This window comes from Dermochelys coriacea, chromosome 5 (assembly GCF_009764565.3).
Source record: "Dermochelys coriacea isolate rDerCor1 chromosome 5, rDerCor1.pri.v4, whole genome shotgun sequence".
Taxonomy (NCBI): domain Eukaryota; kingdom Metazoa; phylum Chordata; order Testudines; family Dermochelyidae; genus Dermochelys; species Dermochelys coriacea.
This window is the reverse complement of record NC_050072.1, coordinates 93646971-93670918: the sequence shown is the minus strand read 5'-3', so window position 1 is coordinate 93670918 and position 23948 is coordinate 93646971. Positions and strand designations below refer to the sequence as shown.

General features: G+C 37.9%; 1 protein-coding gene across 1 annotated transcript in view; it reads right to left on the bottom strand.

Moving 5' to 3' along the window:
* The window catches only part of RASEF (RAS and EF-hand domain containing), a 52819-nt gene that overhangs the window by 17921 nt on the left and 10950 nt on the right, over window positions 1-23948 (bottom strand). The window contains exons 2-9 of the mRNA XM_038403665.2: window positions 16176-16322; window positions 13393-13483; window positions 9371-9466; window positions 7833-7910; window positions 7040-7155; window positions 5195-5263; window positions 2277-2361; window positions 2-93 (exon numbers count right to left, since the gene is read on the bottom strand). Coding sequence (XP_038259593.1) covers window positions 2-93; window positions 2277-2361; window positions 5195-5263; window positions 7040-7155; window positions 7833-7910; window positions 9371-9466; window positions 13393-13483; window positions 16176-16322 — 774 coding nt within the window. The remainder of the gene's footprint in view (window position 1; window positions 94-2276; window positions 2362-5194; window positions 5264-7039; window positions 7156-7832; window positions 7911-9370; window positions 9467-13392; window positions 13484-16175; window positions 16323-23948) is intronic.

The following is a 23948-nucleotide window of genomic DNA, read 5'->3' as shown; positions in this document are numbered from 1 at the left end:
CCTGTCATATCGTGGATTTTGAGGAGACTGGCCACCATTACATTTGGGGCTGCTTCTAGTAATTGTATTCCCAGGGGAGATGTTTGTTAGACGCTGTAATAGATGAGCAGAAATGTCTATAAGTATCTGGTTGTACATGTGTTTGTTTTTTTGTACATGTGGGACTACAGCCATCACAACTAACCCTGCTGTATGTTATGATGTAAATCCAACTTTTTCTTTTCCTTATCCTTTAAAACAGGACTGGATGTCAACATGTAAATATGTCTAACATGTTACATTCAAATATGTAATGTTTGGGGTCCATAATGTCATTCTACTTCTGGAGTTATTGCTGCCTACTCAACTATCAAGCAGCAATGGGATTTCTGAGAGAGCAAAGTGGCAGGTATGTATAACAGTATCATTTGAGCAAGTGACCTCATTCCACGAACTATAATACAATCTTTTAGAAAAGCAGTATTCTGGGGAATGACCTACGATTTATCTCTCATTTTGGAAGAGCCACCAGTTAGAATATTAGGTGGTCAAGATGGAGAGAGTGAAATCTCCAGTGTGATTCAAATACCCTCAGGTCATAGACATTCAGGCTGCTGGAAGACATCATACCAAATTTTAAAGGCTCAATAGCTATTTTACCAAAACATGCTCACCTTTCCAGCCAGGGTGCAGCTGTGATGGAACTAGAAGCAGTGGGCTGGAGGGAGAGAATGGAGTTCCCGGCTGGAAGCAGCTGAGACAGTATTTCACATACCCCCTCTCCTTTCCTCTCTTACCCTTCCCCCTTTGCTTTCAGCATGTAAGGGCTGCTTTTCTCTTCCTTGTGTTGCAGGGTGTATGGGGGAGAGGGAGGGAGTCACATGGTACATTTGAGCCTGGACTCAGGTGGCCTGGCCCACCCACCACTGCTGTCACTGGGTGGTGGGAAAGATGCTGGATCCAGGTGATTGGCTCCCATTTGGTAGGGGAGAAGGGAGGAGGGTTAATACAGTTTGCTATCTAGGCAGGGTAGCCATCGTGGGCTTCCTGTTTCAGCCTTACCCTTCCTAACCTAACCTAGTTGCTGGATCTCTGGTGATGCCAGGGGCTTGGCAGTTTTAGGGTTTGGAAGGGATTTTTCCTATATGGCAAAACTGGCAAACTGCTGGGTGTTTTTTTCACCCAGAATCAGAATGTTTGATTGAGGGGAGGTGGAGGGTTATATTGCAACTATTGCAATGTTGGATGGTACCAGTGCAGGTGGTGGGTTAGAAGGAGTCCAGTGCAGGTTCCTGTAGCTTAGCGGACTGGTTAGGCGCATATCTCCTCAGTGCACAATGAGGGAGTTGCCTCTATATCTCAGCATGTAGCTCCTCTCATCTTATCTCACCTGCCTCCAATGTTGAGGAGGGGAGCTGTTTAGGACTCTAGCTTCCGATCAAAATCCCTCAGCAGGCGGGAGGGTATAGAGGGGGTCTGGCCTTCACAACCATCCTCAAATTTATAGTCCATTCGGACTATTGGGGCCAGTTGACATTCCCATAAGAAAAACCCTGCAGGGTAGTTTGGGGGAGCTACTCCAGCTAGGTAAGAGTTTTAAATGAATAACATTGTGTCCACTACATTTAATCATACTGTGTCTTGCTTTTTCCCTGTCCTCATCAAACCACACTTCTCTCAGGGGTTGTTTACACTTGCAGTTGGAGGTGCATTTCCCAGCTTGAGGAGACATGCCCACAGTAGCTTGATCAGAGCTAGCATGTTAAAATTAGAGTAGCTGCGGTGGCACAAGCAGCATGAGAGGCTAGCCGCCTCAAGCACATCCGACGCATCTTGGACAGGTACGTACTTGAGGCAGCTAACGCCTCACACTGCTACAGCTACACTCTATTTCTAGCACGCTGGTTCAATCAGAGCTCACACGACTATTTCTCCTTAAGCTGGAATTTACACCTTGCAGCTCAAAGTGTAGACATACCTTCCTTCAAATTACAGCAAACAGGGAGAATCCAGAGCACAGGAATTATGAGTGGCCTCAGAGGTGGGGCAGTGGTATATGATATATGTATGTATAACCCCAATATTTAATAGGAATTACGTACACACACAGAGACAGTAGACAACTTCAGAATGTAGTAACACTGCACCAAAATCTGCTCTGAGTTACAGAATGTAAACCCAGAATGACCCTACTGAAGTCAATAGAGTTTTCTCCACTTACCCTGGTGTAAGAGAGAGCAGAATATGGCCCAGTATATAAAACATATTAGTATAACTTATAATTGTATATTACATACCAGTGATTTGTTGCATTTGCTTAAACTGTTTTCTAGTGCACTCCTTAAACCATCATTGCTGTCATGTAGTTTTCTGTTAGCTGATCTAAGATGAAATAGATAACAAAATTAAAGTTTTCTTGCACTCTAATGAAAAGAGTGGACCCAGAGCCATTATTATACTCAAAGTGTAATGTTGTGAGCATTTTCTGATGAACAATTGTCAACTGCGGATGTTTACTCTCAAGGAAACTGTGAGCTAAGATTCGGCTCATTGCAACTGTAGACAGGGGGTCCTTAGTTGACTGTCCAGAAGACAAGGAGTTATTACCGCTTTAAGGGCTCTCTCTGCGAAAGAAGGGAAAGTTTACCTGGACAGAGCATGAAAGAGCAGGAGGTCACTGGACCAGGTCAGGAGGGGCACTGCCCTTCCAACTAATCTGCAATGGGGGGAAGGAAGGACTTGACACCCTGACTAATGCGTCAACAAACCAATTAAGGAACAGCAAGGAGAGTCATTCTTCTACGAGAGTGTGGCAAGAACGGAATTTGCTCAATGAAAGCAGTACAGATTTGTTTAGTTTAGGTGCCTCTCTTTCTTTAGAGGGAAGGGAGTTAGGGGTTCACCCATCCAACTGGGGAGTGGATATATTTTTGTCCAATATTAAGGAAGATATTGGTAAATATCTGAGAACTCAGAGGGGGTAGAGGAAGGCAGCCAAGCTAATTGCTGGCACCTCCGTGTGGCAGATGTCCACTGTAGGTACTCATTATGAAAGGGATACAGTTATTACATCAAATGAACTGTTGCAGGGTGATTTAAGGGGATTTAGAAGGAAGCATCCCTTAAAGGAACTGTGAAAGGAAGGTTTGGGGCTCCTACATGTGGTACAGAGGGGAACCAACCCTCTCCTTTTCCTAGTCCCCCTAGCCTTCATACAAGAGTAGAGTGGCAGGGTCTCAGCAACAGGATGGCTGGGACTAGGTTGGGGGATTATGTGGAAATGATTAAGGGAAGAATTATGACCTGAACTGTGGAATTTAATGTTAGAAACTCCCAGTTATTTTAGATGAAGTATGTGGCTGAATTAAACCATATCCATTGCCTCGCGACTTTCTTCAAACATGGCTGGACAATGTAAAAAACAGAATAGGTTATTTTAATCCTCCTGCTGGGAATTTGACTGCTTAGCAATGTTTACGGCACACTTAATTGTATTTCTTCTCTTTTGACTATTTTGTTTATCTTTATCTGCAAACATATAGCTAGCCTTTGATGTGCAAAGTTTTATGGTGGGAGGAATTCAGGAGGAAAAGCCCAATAACTTGGTCCACTATGGAATCATTAAAATATTATATATTGTATATATTACATTCTAAAAAAACCTACATTGAAATAATACGACTACTCATGGTAGTAAAGTTGACCACATGTATATTTCCAAGATCAGGGCCTAAGGATGTAAAGTCAAGACCATTAAATAGGGGCATACCTGCAAAGTTAGAAAGTTACATATAAAGAATGTTATCTTGAATTCACAAAAGGAAGATCATAAATGCTATACTTTTTTTAAAAATGAGTGCTTCTGAGTGCCACGAGATAACTTTAAGGAAAGATTTGGTTCAATTACTTGGAAGAAAAATCATGAGTATGATGAGGAAGCTTGCTGAGGATATAAAACTATTTAGATTGGTTTCAGAGTAGCAGCCGTGTTAGTCTGTATCCAGTATTTTCCATTGAATGCATCTGATGAAGTGAGCTGTAGCTCACGAAAGCTTATGCTCTAATAAATTTGTTAGTCTCTAAGGTGCCACAAGTACTCCTTTTCTTTTTATTTAGATTGGGTGATTCTTGAAGGCAGCGGTGTTTGTACGTCATACAGCACTGGACACGTTGTTGGTGCTTTAAAGATAATGATAAAAGAGGGAGTTACTGCAGAGGCAAAGTCAATAAAAAAGGAGCCAAGTGATAATATTTAGAATAACATGGATAGACAAGGATCTTATTCAGCTTATTATAGAGAAATGAAAGACAATGAGGCTAAGAACAAAAATCCCACAAAGTATTAGAGACTCAGCAGTTTCACACAGTACCAAATATTTAAGTGAAGAAGCTGGCAGTTGTGGTGGTTAAATCTTTAATATTTTTGGCCCTTTTAAGTCAATAGGGAGCTCTGCTTATAAATCAGTGGCATGATATTGTCCAATATCCCTCTACTCAACAGCATTACAGAAAAAAAATGCAGACAGAACTGTAGGATGCATAAATAGACACATCAGGGATAGGCTCTCAGAAATCATTCTAGTACTATATATAAAGGTAATAATGTTTGCAGTTATTTTGTGGTAAAATAAAAATGACGTAGTCAACCAGTACCAGTCCAAACTTATCTGAGCGATTACAACTTAATTTTTGAGGAGTTGAGACAGAATATGCTTTCATCTTTTGTGAAAGGACAAGATTATATATGGATCACATGGAGGGATACAAAATTCAGATAAAAGAAAAGGAGTACCGGTGGCACCTTAGAGACTAACAAATTTATTAGAGCATAAGCTTAGCTCACGAAAGCTTATGCTCTAATAAATTTGTTAGTCTCTAAGGTGCCACCGGTACTCCTTTTCTTTTTGCGAATACAGACTAACACGGCTGCTACTCTGAAACCTGTGAAAATTCAGATAGTATTTTTACACTGTGTTCCCAGGTTGCTGCATGTGATACTAAAACTATGCTTAAATAGTCCAGGCAGTAGAGAGAAGTCTACTACAAACAGAAACAGTTTAAATTGCAGCTAAAAAAACAAAAAAACATTTTCCCTTGATAATATTTTCTTCTCCAATTCCATCAAGATAGCCCTACAACTAGAGAAATGTGTTTAGCTGCGCACACTTCAGAATAAAGTTTGTAAATATAGAACGGTGAATTATTAAAAACTTACTGAAGTATTTCAATTTGCCTTTCCAGGCTCTCTCTGTCTTCAGTGTATTCTCGAACAATTTCCAGGTCTCTGCAAAATATAAAGTTATACTTCTCTACATACCCTGCTCCATTGTCTAGAGTATTAACTCTTGCAGAAAACAAAATTCAACAGTAACAGATTTTGAATAAGTTAATTAGAAACCTAAAATATTTTTAGAGGGGTGCAAATTTATGGGGGGGAAAGCAATTGGTTTGAGTGTTTAAGTTACATCAGGTTTTGATTGTTTTGTTTGTTTATATTAAAAAAGAAATTTATGCTAAAATATTTTAGCAGTTTGATAACATAGACCAGGAGTTCTCAAACATTCATCGTGTCTCAAAAGGAGATTGTTTTGCAAATGCTTCCCCTCCAATTCACAATCACATGGACCACTTCCTCTCCCAATCGTGGTCAACTTTGACAACTGTGATAATTACTGATATGAAAAAAAACAGTATTGGTAAAGATTTTCATTAGCTTGTTCTAAATGTAAGTCAGCAGCTGGAAACAAGAAGCCAGCACCTTGTGAACAATCAGGGTTCCACAAGGAAATTCCAAAAGGTACAGAAGTTTCAAAACTGGCCAGTGTGCATGGACATAGATAACCGGGGACCTGGGTGGCTTTTGCCAGTTCCCTCCTGATCCTCTTCACAACCCAGGGATTTCATTAATAATGGAAACACTGCATTTGGAACAGAAACTCATTTATCTTTATTAAAAGTGGACAAATTTAATCATGACATCAAACTACGCATTTAAGCAATAGCCAACAGCTATTATTTTATAATTTTGTAACTCTAGCTTCCCCAAAGATTAAAAATTGTCTATATCCCTGCTATGTGTACAAAATACTTTGAATTCAACAAATATTTTACAGGGGGACTTAGCACAAGAAATTAATGCCAATTTGACTCTGATGTACTGTAAAGGTTAAAGGACCAATCCTACAATTGATAGCATGTGGGTATATTACTGCTTCCAGGAACAGCCCCACTGCCTTTGATGGGGCTTTGACCATACATAAGAGTGTGCCACGGCAGAGCCATTTGAAGGATTGGGGCTTAAATTGCTACTCCTCCATTTTAAACATGCTGTGGCTGGTGAGGGACAGAAGGGAGTCCCTATTCTCCCACCAGCAGCCAGCCATAATTTAGCTGCAGGTGCCTAGGAAAACAGAAGTGATGTTGATAGTCCAATGGGTACATCTCTGAGTGACATGCAAATGGATTTATGGATCTTCCTTTTCCATACTAAAAGGATCCTGGCTAATCCTGCTAGATAGGTATAGCAAGACATGCTCATCACCCACTAGCCATTGTGCCTTTCAAAGGCATAATGCCTCTAGCACCATCACTGGAGCAATATGACTCCTTCCATCTCCAGTGTTGCTCAGCCTCATGAGAGGCATAATAGCTCTAACTTTTATTTCTTGTGAAAGGTCTCAAAATAGCCAGACTAGCTTTTGTTTTCACAGGTTCCCCCTTGATTTGGAAGATTTCCATGGCCTTATTTACCATGACAGACAAGGGTATTTCACTGAAATTGAGTTATAAAGAAAGGGCGCAACCCTGTAGTTCTTACTCACTACTGAGGTCCCCGTGAAGTCAGTGAACCTACTTGCATGAATAAGGCATTCCAAATCAGGCCCAAAATTCGCTCTATCAGAGCCATTCTAGCCAACTAAGTAAACACTAGATATCAGTTTTAACCTATGTACTTGCCAATTATGATCTATTACAAATAATTGTTACTGACTAGATATACAATATATACAAAACAACTTTTTTCCCCCAAATAAAAATTTTATAATGTGAAGTATCTTACCTTTCTGAGCTCAAACTTTGATCTGCATAATCACTTTTCAAAGTATCTAATTCACTTTGAAGAAAAGCTATACTTGTCTGTGCTTCTAAAAGATCTTTTTTAAGTTTCTGATTTTCCTAAAGAAAAACATAAAATGAAGTTTATGCAACAGAGCTGCCTTCACACAATGAAGTGCTGTAGTACTAAAATATAAAAACATCAAAATCAAATCAAACACAGTAACAATATAAAATCTCAATAGAGTTAAGAATATAACTGTTAAAAGTGCCGGTTATGAAAAGCTAGTTTACAAAAGGTAAATCTTTAAGACTGATGCTCAAAATCTCTGATGTAGGTAAAAGCACTTAACTACGCACTTAACTTTAGAAATGTTGATTTACTAACCCAATGGGACTGCTCATATGCTTAAAGTTTAGCACATTCCATAGATATCTGAGTGCAGATGGTCTCCATACCATGAGCCATATTGGAGTCATAGTTCTAACACTCAAAAACTCAATTTAATTTCAGATTTTTCCGTTTGTCATACACAAAAATGACACCATCCTATTTCAAATGATTAATAAATGGTAGATCTAGAATTCATATCTAAACAGAATTATTTCTTCTTTATACAAGAATAAGCAATCGCACCACCTTAAATATTTTTACAAAAACAAAACAAAACCCACCATCTCTTAGCCTCATAATTCTAATTCCAGTTCTGAAGTGGGAAAACAAATCGCTATTGAAGAAAGTACAAAGTGCAGGTTGAATGTATATCTTCTGTATGTAAATTATAATCAACTCTTACCAACGACAATTCATGTATTCTTTTTTTTAATGCAGCCAAATCTTCTCTGTGATTTATGTTCTTTGATTGTTCTTCCAGCTGAAAGAGCAAATAAAATGTGCAACTTTAAAAACACATTCTTGACTGATCCAAAGCCCACTTAAGTCAATGAAAGTCATTTGGATCAAGGGCTATACTGAAAGACACCTATGTGCATTTTCCAGCTATGAAAGGTCTAACTATATACAAGTTCTCCAGGGGTAGGCACAAGAAACCTCCTCTTCCAAATTATCTCATTTATTTCATTTCATTTTTAGAAAAAATATTTTGAAAGTTTCTCAAAGTGTGTTCTACAGAATTTAGTATTGCTAGAAATGTTAACAGTCATTTTGCAACACAAGAAACCAACCAAGGGTCAGATGCTCTGCTGGTAACAAGAGTGGTAGCTTCCCTGATTTCAGTAGAGCTGTGCATATCTACCCAGCTCATCTAGCCCCAATTCTCTATAGAGTAAAAATGCAGTAGTTCTCTTATTTTTCATGAGAATCTTCCATTATCATCAGTGGAATTGTAACTGTGATTTAATGATAATAAAGAAGAAAATGGAGTGCAATTCACAGCCAGGATTCATATTGCTGAAAGACACATATAACGTTACTAACAGCTAAAGCAACAAAAGCTTAAATCTGAATTTCAAACACTCAAAGCGAGCATTCAGTTCTGGGGTTCTGGTTTATCCCATCACAGAAATACGTATCAACTGCAAAATTCAGATTCTGGTTCATGCACGGAGAGTTCAAATTTGGGGTTCTCTGCAGTATTAGGAATGTTAATCATAGAGATAGAAATATTAATAGTCGAGATAAATCTAATACTGCAGAGAATAGTTCCTGCATTGCCAAGAGGACAGATATGACAACTTATGATACTAGGTCCTTTTCACCTTCCTATGATTATGTTAGTTACAAATACTTATAAAATGATAAACTGGATTCTTTCTAATGTATAAAAGAAAAAAAAAGAGTACTTGTGGCACCTTAGAGACTAACAAATTTATTTGAGCATAAGCTTTCGTGAGCTACAGCTCACTTCACTGTAGCTCACGAAAGCTTATGCTCAAATAAATTTGTTAGTCTCTAAGGTGCCACAAGTACTCCTTTTCTTTTTTGCGAATACAGACTAACACGGCTGCTACTCTGTTTCCAATGTATAAAATTCCAGACTGCTACTGGGTAATCAAAATGCCAGTTTCTTGATAATCATAAGCAATCATTTGGTAATATTATTTGGCTAGCAGTTAGGTCCCTTGGCAAAGTATTTCAATAAACTATACTGAATGGATTCAAGGACAACCACAATGATTATTTTAGTCAACATAATTTTAAAAACTATTTTTAAGTTGCCATCTAGTGATGCACATTATCTGGAAAATTTTCACAGCAAAAGCCAGAGCACCCTTACCTCTCATTAGCTACCTCGGAAGAGGCACTCAGCATCTCCCCAGGTCAGGCCTTCTTATATCATCCACAGAATTCTGGGAACAAGTCCAAACTACCCACCTTTTTAAGTTTTTTTATTGTCACCTGAAGTTCACCAACTTCATTCTCATACTGACGCTTGAGATCATTTAGTGCCTCTTCAGCTTTCCGCTTCTCCTATAACATTTGGAATTTTAACAACAGTCAAAACACAGATTTAAACATTTTCTTTAAAGCCTCGGTCACCAAGGTATTAAACATTTCATTATTGTAAAGCCAAACAATTTCCTTTAAACTTGAAGTACATATCTTTGGCTCTCAATTAAAGATTCTACCCAACACCCAAAGGCAATAGGTGCCTTTCAATTGACTAAAATGGGCATTGAATTGAATTCTCAAGCTATTACAGCCTCATTTATGAAGTATTTGTAGAAGAGAAAGGTTTAGCAGATTGGAGTAAAACTTCAGGTCTGTTCACCAATGTTACTTAATTCAAACGTAACCCAATTGTGTGGACTCAGCTAGATTTCAGACAAGAGTGTGATTTGCACAGAAGACACTCACGGTCCCAGAGTAAATAATCTTTCTCCCCCCTTCTCCCCTCAGAAAATATCATACCTCATACTTCCTTGTTTCAATGTTGCCAATGTCCACAATGAAACTGAAAGGAGAATTCAATTGGTATTTTTTTTTTTTTTTAAGTATCACATATTCTGGGAAGAGATTATGCTTTTCAAATCAGCCTTCTACTACAAATGCACACTTCAGTACATAATGTAGTAGTATAGCATTGTTGTATCATACCCGGATTAAATATATTTTTATATAGTTATAAAAATGCATCTATCCCAAGTGTCTCTAGATACAAGTAAAACAATACTATTATTATCCCATTTTGGAGGGGAGGTCTGAGTATAAGAAAGGATGATGACAGTATCTTAATTTGTAGGGAACTCAGGAAGGTATTGAACATTGGTCCAAGTGGATTACTGGGAGGGGTTGTTTGTTTAAATCAATAAGATTTACACAGGCTCCCAGAGCTGTAAATGGGAGTGTTAAACTCATTGCAGGCCTCCTCTCTGACTTGAGCTACAAAGCAGAAGCTGTCACCAAAATCAGCATCCGCAAATGAAGATTTTGAGAGAGCTGCCAGATTTGTGGAAAGAAACAAAGACTGAAACTTTACTCAGGGTGCAATTCTTATCATAAAAGAGCCTTTGGTATGCGTGTGTTTTAATTATAGCAACATAGGTAATCACTTGTCCAGCTAGTTCAGGATTTTCCTACTGTTGACACCTGTACAGATTCCTAAAGTATGACTTGTACAGTAATTGCTTGCTTGCCTGGTGGAAACATGAAGGCAGGGAACACTAAAAATACAGATATCACATGGAGGAAGGTGTCACACTGGTGTGAGTCAGCACACTGTCTGAAACAATAGCATGCTCACTGCAGCCATTAAGATTTTATGGCTTAGAACAATTCCATAAAATAAATATCTCGGCAGGTTACATTTGTTCTCAGGGCATTTTACTTTTTGAAAATATGTGGAGCTATGAACTAAAAGAAATATGTAAAAGAAACTTAATTTAAAGATGATAGGAGAAATAAGTTACAGCCCATCCTTGATATTGGTACCTAGGTATCAAGGGTAAAATCCTGGCTCCATTGCATATGTCTACACTGCAATTAAACACCCGCAACAGGCCTGTGTCACCTGACTCAGGTTTGTGGGACTCAAGTTAGGGGGTTCTTTAATTGCAGTGTGGACATTTGGGCTCACCCAGGAGCCCAAGCTCTTGGGCCCTCCCCCCTTGCAGGATCCCTGAGCACAAATGTCTTCACCACTATAAACAGCCCCTTAGCTTGAGCCAAAGCCAGCTGACACAGGACAGCCGCAAGTTTTTAATTGCAATGTAGACATTCCCATTGACCTCAATCGGAGCTTTGCCATTAACTTTAATGTTGCCAGGATTTCACCCCAGTGGTCCCAAAAGACTGTCATTTATCCAATTTTTAGTCCATCCATTCATATTTGTTAGAACTCTTTAGCCTGTGGTACAGACTGATTTGTATTAGAATAAAGATTGCAATCTACATTTGAAAATATGTAGCAGACAGAACAAGTGCACAATTGCAATGGATTGTTGTGCCTGGCCTTTGATAACACAGATACATGTTTCCTGTTCGTCTGTTGATCACATAATGGTTGCTGAGTGTTACATTTTATCACTGCGATTTATTGCTGTGTGCAAAGAGGAAATTCTTCCAGAAGTAATGTATTTGTTTCCTATGTATAAATGTTCCATAACTTCTCAGCAGGAAATATAGTTGTGCCCATCCTCCACTTATTTTCCTGTGATTTACATTGTCATTTGCCAAACATATTATGACACACCTTTTTACTGAATTCACATCTGAGACCTTTATGTCATCATATGTGTTCTATCTACTCTAGGAAACTGATACATAAATCAATGATTATTATATTACAAAATAAGTATTTACTGTAAACATATTACAGGACAATGACATATGTATATTTACCTGAATACCATTTACCGTCTCACCTACTAACCAATCAAATAACCATTAATGATGTAAGTGGTAATGAGTGTTTGGCAGTTTATTATAATAATGTGCTCTTTGGTGAAAGGGGCCATGTCTTCCAGTATGCAGACTCGTCCTAGTATATTGTGTAGGCTACAAAAATTAAATAAATAAATAAATAAATAAATAAATAAATAATAAAAACTATGATGTATTTATTGTGCATGTGTTAGACCATCTTAACTATTTTTCTTCTTAGGCATATTTTACACTGAAATCGGTTTGCATTTGAATGTAATAGTGATTTAACATAACATTATGTTATATAGACAAAGATGAGTATGTAGTTTATTGTATTTTCTACCTTTTATTACATAGTTCATTTAGGATTTAATATATATTCTCATAAATAATGAAGAGAAAAGGATTGTTCCAACAGTCCATCAAGGCTGCAACTGGATTAAGATAATGGGTGAAACCTGACATCTCTGAAGACAATGGCAAAATTCCCATTAACTACAATAGGGACAGGATTTCTCTCCCTCTTCTGGAAATCTCTAAAAATTAATTGTGGGACCACTAGGCATAAACAGGGGAAGGAAAGTCTAAGCAGATTACACAGCCCAAATAATAATCAATATATAACTCTGTAAAGATAGGAAAATTCAGGGCACCGGTACTACTGATTAGACCCTTTCCCCGGGGGGTGTCATTCTTCCATTCTGTGTCCCCTTCAGTGACCAATCCCTTCCACTCCCCACCCAACAACATAGGAGCACAGTGTCTTGCAATTTACTACTTCCACATAAGCAGCCAATCTGCTTTGTGAGGAAAATGAAAGAATGTCCTTTGGGAAGTTTTATCCTCTTCCTGGGCCCAATTCAAAGCCCACTGAAGTCAATGGGAGTCTTTCCATTGACTTCAGTGTGCTTTGGATCAGGCCTATGCAAGTCCAGAGAATCATTTAGCCCTCAATCCTTCCTTAACTCAATGGGAGTTTTATCCAAGTATTTTTGTTCGGCCCAGCAAATGTAAATGGAGATGCAAACCCCCTACTTCTGCAGGGGAAATGGATGGCTTTTAGAACATTCATGGTGCAAATCATTCCTTAAGAATTTCATTCCTCATTAGCATCAAATGTATGCTTTTAAAAGAAAAGAATAAGGAAGGATAATTTAATTCAGCACAGGGGGTTGGACTAGATGACCTTTTGGGGTCCCTTGCAGTACTACATTTCTATGATATTCAGGCATTTGGTAACCTTAAGTCAGTCCTAAATTCTACAGCCCCCGCTCAAGCAAATTACTTCAATGGAAATATTGCTCAGTTACAGCCTGTAGACCTTGACCCACCCATCAAAACCAAACAATAATACTTCCCTATAAGATGATTTGGAAAATGTGATACCATAAAACTTTTAGACATTTGTAAATCAAGGTGAGAAATATTCTGTACTTGGGGCCTGAAGCCTGCACCTTTAAAGTCAATATTGACTTCAATAGGGGCAGGAGTAACCTGATAATTATGAAATGCTGATAATATGTAGTACTCACTTCCTTCTTGACTTGGTGTTCTGCAGCCTGTATCCGCTGATCCATCTCCTCCTCCATTTCACTGAGCTGTATTGCTGCTTTATCCTGAGCTCTAAGATTTAAACATGAATACACTCTAATGAGTCCTCCACTGACTTCAAAGAAAATCTGAGAAAAAAATACATGACCTATCCAGTTCAAACATACACATGCAAATGTTGAAACCTGGACCAAACATGAGAGGAAATTATGTGACAGTTTCATTAGTGGCTGAAAGACAAATACAGCAGTATTGACAGAAGGCTATGATGTTTATGCTCTGTTTAGAAAGTTAAAGTTGGTTTCAAAATTTTCCCTTTAAAATAAATCTTTAAAGTGAAATTCTCCTCTGAAAAATGATTTGTAAGAAACACACCATCTTCTCAATAGATCCAAGCCCTATATACATTTAGTCATATTGACTTACTTAACTAGCAAAGCTACATTTTTACTTAACTAATATTATCATGCCAGTACTGATAAGGCTTATTCAATTCTTTCTCACACATCAATACGTTAATTTAATTTAAAGTTTAAGGTTCAGTGGTGGGACAAAATTCTGCCTTCATTTACTGCTGGGCCATTCCACTGACAATCTGAGGGCTCGTCTACACTTGCTGGAGGATCGATGCTGCGGCGATCGACTGCCGATAGTTCTCCTGTCAACTCTTGTACTCCACCTGATCAAGAAGAGTAAGGGGAGTTGACGTGAGAGTGTCTCCCATTGACGTCAAGTAGTGTGGACCCTGCAGTAAGTAGATAGAAGCTACGTTGATTTGAGTTACGCTATTCACAACACTCAAATTGCGTAGCTTAGATCGACTTTTCCCTTTAGTATAGACAAGGCCTGAGATTACATAGCCAAAGAAGTAATTTGAAGATGACCATTCATACATACATTTGGACTGATATGTAGAAAGTCTTTACTGGAAAAAGTCCAGAGAAGAGCAACAAAAATTATTAAAGGTCTAGAAAACATAACCTATGAGGGAAGATAGAAAAAATTGGGTTCGTTTAATCTGGAGAAGAGAAGACTGAGAAGGGACATGATCACAGTTTTCAAGTACATAAAAGATTGTTACATTGAGGAGGAAGAAAAGTCGTTCTCCTTAACCTCTGAGGCTAGGACAAGAAGCAAGGGGCTTAAATTGCAGCAAGGGTGATTTAAGTTGGACATTAGGAAAAAATTCCTGTCAGCATGGATAAGTGTAACACACATCTCCTGGATGTGGTGTTCTATCCCATGTAGTGACACCAAGACCACTTAGCTAAGGCTGTAGCAAATTCATTAATCTCTAACAGACATGTGGCTTTTAGCTCATGCAGTAGAGACTCATGCGCTAAACTTCAGAGGTCCCAAGTTCGATCCTGCCTGCTGACGACCGGGGGTCTGTCGGTGTTACATAAGCACTGGAATCAGGGCCATGCCTATGGAGCCCGGAACAAATCAGCCCCCATCAGCTTGGGGGCCCAGCTCTGCATTAGTGGCTGGGCAATCAGGACCCTGGGCGTGGGGTGGAGGCCAGGGGTGCTGCAGCACCCCCCCCCCCGCACTACTAGTTCCTGTGCCTATATCTTCCGGGCCCGACAGTGCCAGCCAATTGCACTGGCCTGCAGGGCCCCCCAAAATGCAGGGCCCAGAGCGGTCGCCCTAATTCGCACTACCCAAGAGACAGCTCTGACTGGAATAAATTGCCCAGGGAGGTTGTCGAATTTCCATCATTGGAGATTTTTAAGAGCAGGTTAGAAAAACACCTGTCCGGTATGGTCTAGATAATATTTAGCCCTGCATGAGTGCAAGGGACTGGACTAGATAACCTCTCAAGGTCCCTTCCAGTCCTAAGTTTCTATGATATTACTGGAGATTATGTACAAGAAGGAAAGAAATCAGCTTGACTCTCAAAGCCAAGGCTGAGTTTGCAAGACTGGCAATTAAAAGCTTCTTACTTTTAAACTGAGCAAATTTAGACTGGATAGATTGAGACACAATGAACTGGGAACATCATGATGACATTTGCACAGTCACTTTTTAGAACGGAATCATTTTTATTTTCCTTGACATATAGGAATTTTAATATGTAGTATAAAAATATGCCAATATGATACAGTTACAAAACAGGCAGGCCTCGGACTTATGACACAATTGGTTCCTGAAAATTGTATCGTAAGTCAAAAAGTCATAACTAGGAAATGCAATCCACCCCATTGTGGGACAGAGTGTCATAAAGTTGAAACCAAGTGTTGTAAGTCGAAACAGGATGTCAATTCAGAACCGTTGTAAATGTCGTTCATCATAAGTCGAACGTCGTAAAGTAGAAGACTGCCTGTACAATACCTAAATATGCTACCTAAATACTCTCTTTGAAGCTGGAGATACAAAAATAATATTTGTAAAAGCAAATGACAGTCATGTGTATTCAAAATCATAGTTACAATCAAAAAAAGAAAGACCATTAAAATGTGGGATCTTAGCCTGCCTTTGGATAAATTCTGGGACCAGTCTTGGATCCAAAGTGTAAGTAATTACATACAGAGTCATTTGCAAATTGTCTGATTTGTATTTAAAAAAAAAAAAAAAAAAAAAAAAAAAAAAAAAAAAGCTTGGATTCTTTCAACTTGTCAGTTTAATATCTAAAAACAAAAATATTCAGTTCAACACGTTTTGCCAATGGCACCAGGTAACTTTAACCAACACACTGTACTGCAGGAGTAAGTGGTGAAGTTCATAACTGCACACGTGTGACATTCAGAACTATCCACTGTACCTTTTTACAGCTATGGCCAAGCTTTCCATCTCTGTGCTTTGAAGTTTGATCTCTTGGATGAAGTTCTTAATAACATGTTCATAAGGCTGAATTAATCTTGGTTCCACTAAACTGATGTTCGCATACAGAACACTGGCCTGCTCTTGTCTGGAAAAAACCAAAACCAAAAACACAATGAAGCATATTTCCTTACACAAAAACACTACAAAAACACTCCAAAATTTATTCAAAATGTAAACAACCTGTGTCTCAGATTTTAAAATTTAACAAGGCAAATACATATTTGAAACATTCAGCACAGCAGCTGCCCTTTTCTCAAGTGCCTAAATCCTTCCGGTCTCTTTACTGCACTATTCTTCTCCCAGAAAAAAACCTTTTAGAAGTATTACTTGAATCATTTCATATTACTTATATTAGTTGTCTAAAGTGCAGGGTAAAACTGGAATATCACAATGGTAAATCGGGCGCACCAAGTGCTCCACTGCTAATCATACTATATAAAGGAGATGATCACTGTTGGAGGCTGCTGCATAGGGTAAAAGACGACACCACCTCAAGCACGTAAGTTATAATGAAAGGTTAAGGAGTTGGGTATTTTTTTTTTTTTGGAGAAAAGAGGACAGAGATGACTCAATGAATAACACATTAGTAAACCAGAATCAGTAATTTCATATGTCATAGTGATGCATAAGGTGAATTCTGAGATATCTGCGGCCCAGACCATTTACAGTTTTATAGATTTTTTTTTTATTTAACCAGGAAGTAAATTGTCAAGGAACACTGAGTAAAAAAATCACTGGCATAAAACTATTTTACTCTTGGAACTTTGTCTGCTCTATTTGACAAAAAATAAAAAGAATCTTTCTAAGATGCCATTACTACATATCATTCTCATGTGAAAAACAGTGGATGCTTAAGGAAAGCAATAAATCGTGTGCGCGCGCGCACACGCACAGTGGTTGAAAACTTTTACAAGAAAAAAAAACCTCTTATAAAAACTCTGGTATAGTGCAGAAAAACAACATGCTGATTTTTTTTAAATGCAGACTACCTTCATAAACTAGAATACAAAAATTCCTGACTGCCTAATCAAACAATTTTGAAAAAGACAAACATGAAAACAGCAACAAAACATGCAACATCTTAAGAAAGGAGGACAATATTACAGAGGTTACTACTGAAGAATTCTTTATTGAATTCTCTGACCTCATCAGGAAGTATAGTTGTGTAATGTATTTTGTTTCATGCTAGATACTTCTGTTACTTGGATTATAAATCCAATTACTGGAAATACTATTACGGTAGGCTCTAGAGGCCCCAACCAAGATCAGAGCCAGATTATGCGAGGCACTGTACACACAAAGATAGATGTGTGTAAACTTCCCTGAAGAGTTACAACCCAAATAGACAGAGAAAATGGGAAGGGAAACTGAGGCATGGGAAGGTGATGTGTTTTGCCCAAGGTCATCCAGTGGGTCAGTGGCAGAAAATAGAATAAAACCAAAGTCTTCTGAGTCCTACACCAGTGACAGATCTAATACACCATGTATAAATTTTCTCTTTTCCTTCTTACAGAAAAGTTTGAAGTTTTTTAAATGAAAAGTTTCTAAGATTTTCCCCAAGATTATATACTTGACCCTTTTCCAAAAATGAAATTATACTTGCAGTTCTCCAGTCATGAAGAATCTTCTACAAATACAGCATTATTTAAAATATAAATTAAAAGGTTTGGCATCTCCTTGGACACTTGTTTACAGAATGAGGATTCGTGTTCTCTGTAGCTAGTAGTTCATCTACTTTAAGCACCTCATACTGTATATCCATTGTGTAGGTCATCAACATATCTTCTCACAGTCTCCATACGATTTCCCACCAGCAGTATGCATTATTCTATTACAACTGTACCATAACTGCTGCTATAGCTCACATACCATTTTAAACAACTGCAGAACTTCCAGGAGACTATAAAAATCTATAGGCTGAAACTCTGATGTACAGGTTGAATATATGGCAAAGAAATACAGATTTACTGATGTTCATGGCATTTTTGTCCACTAAAAGTATCTTTCTCCGAAATCATGTCTTTTATACAGGCTAGTACTTTAGGTATATTAGGTATTTCTACAAGTTAAAATTTCAACACTCATATTAGATTTCAGAGTAGCAGCCGTGTTAGTCTGTATTCGCAAAAAGAAAAGGAGTACTTGTGGCACCTTAGAGACTAAGGAATTTATTTGAGCATAAGCTTTCGTGAGCTAGAGCTCACTTCATCAGATGCAGTGAGCTGTAGCTCATGAAAGCTTGTGCTCAAATAAATTTGTTAGTCTCTAAGGTGCCACAAGTACTCCTTTTCTTTTAACACTTATATTAGTCTTTGAAGATTCTCTCCCATATATGCACAGTTGCATGTTTCATAACACCGTTTTAAAGTAATATCATGATGCATAGGCAATCTTGGTACTAACCAGGTTTATCCACTCATGACTATGCATGAATAACCAATAATTAAAAAACTCCCTTAACGCATATTTACACAGTTCGGTCAATAACCCACATTTAAAATACAGATAAGGGCATTTTCATTTAACAATAAGTTAAAACACCACTGACATTAAATACAAACTATCACCATGCTTAATTAATTTTTACATGAGGGAAAACAAAGAAATTCAAAGGCTGAAATTCCATCCTCTTATTACTTTATTCTGTCTCTTACAAGGGCTGGCAAAGTTGAGATGATATGGTTCATATCGTATAGTATTCCTTAGGCAAAACAAGGAGAGTTTGGAATGGTTTAGATTTTGCCCTGCAAAAACTAATTGAGGGCCGGATCCTGCCAACATTTACACAAGTAGGTATCAATTAATTAACGTAGTCACTTTTAACTCAACAATACTACTCAGATGAGTAAGGACTACTTATTTAAGTCAGGATTAAGCCCTAAATAAAAGAAAATGGGTTCTTTGTATATCAAAATCCATCATAGTCAAATGAATCCTTCATCCCTCTAAGGTAGATACATTCAACATGATTTGGATCAGTACTTTTGGGTCTTTGGGATGTGAACGTAAAATCTAAAGCTGAGCAAACAATTTGTAGTGACTACATTATTGAATGAGTTTTTCTTTTTTTCTTTTTGTTAATTGCCAATAAGACACATATCAATAAGACACGTGGGAATGGGCGACAGGGGATGGATTATTTGATAATTACCTGTTCTGTTCATCCCCCCTGGGGCACCTGGCATTGGCCACTATCGGAAGACAGGATACTGGGCTAGACAGACGTTTGGTCTGACCCAGTAGGGCCATTCTTATTCATTAGTAGGTATTATTCACCCCCCCAAAAATGAAATATTCTTGGTCCATAGATGGTTTGTGATCAGTTTATTGACAGCATTTGATATGCAAAACTCTAATTGCATTGGTTAGTTTTGACAGGATACACAAGTCACATGGCATGTTTCTGCCTCCTGAGATGGATGAACACGACTCTTTAGAATCAGGTTTTTGGTGTGCACATACATCCAAGTTCAAAATTTGGATTTTGCAAATTTTATATCTGTTCTAAATTTGCTGCTTCCATGAACATTCCTGCCAATAAAACTCTAAAAAATATTACTACTAAAGCATCTCTAGTTCACTGTCTAGTAGGTTCTTGCTTACGGTACAGCATATGCAGCTACAATGCCTCATGCTGACAAACTGAAAATGAACGAAGTACATTGGTCTCTCCCTACAACTAGCTCCTTGCGCCAATAGCTTCAGGAGCCTGTGGTGGAGCTTTGTTCTTTACTTTTACAATTTTGCATTTTTGTTCCTGTTCCAAGAATGTCACCGCCACTCCTTTCTCAGTTTTCTATTTTGACATCAAAGATTAGACAAATGAACAAACACAAAGAATGAAGGTTGAAAGCAATGGTTCACTACCACTGTGTCTGCCTGCGTACAGATGTGGATAAGCTTTGTATTAAGAGGCTGATGTCAGAAACATAGGGTAGCTGTTATTGTACTTTACGCTAGCTATGTGATCCAAAAATCTCTTTATGCTCATTGTTCTTCATTGGCTCAATTACAGCAGTCAGAGCTAGATTCAGAACATCCTAGTGACATACTTTTATGCAGAGCCAGTTAGGTCTAAGAGGTAAAACAAAATCCACACAACCACAGTAGTGCAACACCCAACAGAAGCTGCAATAGCCACTAGGAGGTTTTTTTAAAAACTGAAACTGACTGTTGGGGCACTTATCTGAGCATGTCAGAAACAGCTTAGCATAAAATCTTAATTAAAAACATAGGCCACAGAAGCAACAGAAAAAACACAGAAGAAATTAAAAATTTGTAACAAATTTGCTATAATTCCACTTGACCACTGGCATCTTGAGCAAGATGTAAAACATTTTCACAAATTACCAGTAGTGCCATTGATTTAATCACCTCAAGTATCTGAAAACTATATTTTGTAACTTACAAGCTCACTGTAATACTTTATAAATTCACAGAATTTTAGAAGGAATGAATGTTTGACTGTTATGAACATAATTTTTCTGAACTGCCTATTTGCATATTTTTCAACCTCTGTTCTGCTTTCACATAGTTTGGGACACTTTCCTGGCATAATTACAGCAAGACAGAGTCATTGTACAGTACTGAATAATCTAACTGATTGATGCAGTCTATTTTTTTCCAACTCTCTATGAAGAGATCACTTTTCAAAAATGTGCTAGTTATTCAAAATTATTTGCTGAATAAACTTTGAAAATAAGTTGTGGTCTGCAGCTTATTCCTGAGCAGTGAATTGTGAATATCTAATATTTGAAACTCAGATTATTTTGATGGGACACGGCGAGAGACTAAAAAGTTTGTATTTCAGTGTCAGTAATTTCAGAAAATTCAGAACTTTCAATTTAAAAATTAGCCCAGTTTGAATTATTTAAGACAACAGGTTTTTTTGGCCTCCTTCACTTCCAAGTGCAAAGTTTTTAACTCTTAAAAATGTGTACACCCAGAGATGCACATAAATATTAATGCATGGGATGGATGTTTTAAAAATAACAAAAAATTATTGCTATTCATTGTCACTAGGGATTGAATGTTGTTGTGCAACATTGTGCAATCTGCCAGCTGTTGTTCCCAAAAGGTACGTTCCCAAAGTAGAGCTTTGCAATAAATGTAGAATAGAAAAGCATTCTGGGTATTGATGTATACTTGCCCTGAATACACTTTGCTTCATCTTAAGGTCATGCCTGGACAGGTATTTACAACAGTGTTTAAGACAAAGATCGGCCTGAATCAAAACCCCAAATCCAAACACTCCAAATTTCAGATCCGTATCAGCTCAAACTCATCTCCATTTTATGCAGCTGTAGGGAAAGCATGCTCTACCATAGTTTGGCTAGCCACCGTCGATGGAGCTAAAGCACATTAAAGCGAGGCCAGGTAGAGATGACCTAAGGTTGAGCTCTTGGTTTTTTTTGTTAAATGACTCTGCGGTGTGCCTCCACGCACACTGACAAATCAAGGCATCTTGGAACCCAGTTCAGCCACAAACAAGTTTAAACTGTGTCTATGCACAATTGTCAAGTTCATTTGTAAAACCTGTATAAATAGGGCCTAGAAATTTTTAATCCCTATGGACATGGGAATTCTGAAGCCAGTTGGGATGCTTGGAGTACTCATTTTCATATTAATATGCGACCGGCCTGATTCTGATCTCATGCTTCCTTCTAACTTTATCTTTCAGTTTTACATCTGTGTAACTGTGGAGTTACTCCCGATTTACACTGGTATTAGTGCAATCAGAATCAGGCCCAGAATGTTTTTCAGGCACGCAGTTGTCTCATAATAGTGCTAGTGATTGAAGCTCTGGGAACAAATTGGAAGGTCTAGACAGTACCTGTTTATCTGTCTCAAGTGCTTTGAATGAGTGCACTGTGGAAGGTTTTGCCCTCTTTTAGCCATCACTCCTTTCTTGAGTGTTATCCTGAAATGCAGCTTTTTATGCACTACACACCGATGCGCATTTTTCAGTCTTGATTATTTTGTAGATTTTGCAGGTTTGGTAGCTTTGTGCTCTCCAGTGTTATGCTGAGTTTATTACATTTTAAAGATCTACTGATATTTTATGGAAAATGAGTTACTTGTATAGTTCTATACAAGAATTATTATGAACAAAATTATTAGCTCCAACTTTATAGAAATGAAATAAAATTAAATTCTTGTCCTGAAGAGATGGTAGTCTACAATCAGGTAAACACAGGAAACAGAATGAAGTAGGGCACAAAGAAAGGAACAGATAACAGAAGTGGAGCTTCGTGGTGAAAAGCAAGGAAAAAATGGTGGGATTTTCAGAAAGAGAATATTTATAACCTTACATTTAATGACCTTTCTACTTATGTAGCACCCACTTCCTCTCATCATTTTTAGTTTATATTTACTTGGGTGTATTTCAGACTGAACCTCAGAGTCCTGTAACATAGGTGGGGAAAGAAATCAAATTTCTCCAGGTAGTGGGATTCAGGAGCTGGCCCTGAAAAGCTCTCTCTTCCCTACCCCTATCCCCTCCTCCCCCCACGCCACCACCTTCTTGCTACAGGCATGAAATCCCCGTCTGGGACTTAAAAGGAGACAAAATTCAAAAGAAGCCACTATCCACAGTTTAGGTTTGGTGTCCACCACTTGCAGACATCAATAACTGCTAGTACATTTGATGGTTCCATGATTTGCAAGCACTAGTTTTCTCTTGAGGTGTCAGTGGGTGTTGGATCATACCTTATTCTAATTTCAGGGAGGAAAAAGCTGCTGTCCTTTTTATACAGAATTAAAAAATACCCTGCTGTTTTCTTTTAATGTTGGCAATTGAAATTTCAATTTCAAATCCTCAGGTGTGAGGATAACTGAATACTCAGATAAAGTCAAATAGCTTTTAGTTGTATAATCTGATGCGTGCCTCAGTTCTCAATAAAGGAGAACTAAGGCTCATTCAGCTATGCTCCAATAGGGAGTTCACTGCATATAAAATGAAATCACTGTCTTTTTGTGCTTAATTACTCATTGCATTTGATTTAATATAATAAAGGAAGAATGGTTATGTCTTGAAAAGAAAAGCAAAAAAAAGATTCAGTTAAAATCAGATGTCTTTCATTATACTAGGTTACTAGTCTGGAAACACTTTCCACTTTTTGTGCTACTGGCACAATTGCTCACTGAGTATAAAGACTAACTGGCAAACAACACTTTGGCTCACAGTGAATGCCTCACATAAGAACCTGACTAAACTAACCCCTGGAAATTTGTGGGAAGAAAATCTTTCTTTGGAGGGAAAAAAAAAAAAAAAAAGATAAATGTAGTTCTCCCATCTAATTTCAAAAGATAACAGAGACAACTATAACACATGCTTTGAAGGCACCCTGACAGCAAGCAAAATTAAATTATTTGGACAATCAAATCATACTGCAGACAGGAAAGACACATCCCATAACATTTGTCTAAAAAATTAAGCTAGTTTCAAAATATGCACTATACAGTACATAGAAACAGAATACTGCTCACAGATACTGTATATCTAACATCTACTACAATACTGAATGCAGATTTGATTGGGAGATGGATCATTAACACCGAAAACAATTAAGGCTTATTTTGTGCTTTTTAGGGTTACGTTTACTGAAATAATTCCTAAGCCTTGCTTATTGAAATCTCTTTGATTTGTGGGCACTGAATCTGAGCCATAATCATCCTGAGAACACAGCAAATTATGTTACAGTCTGGAAAA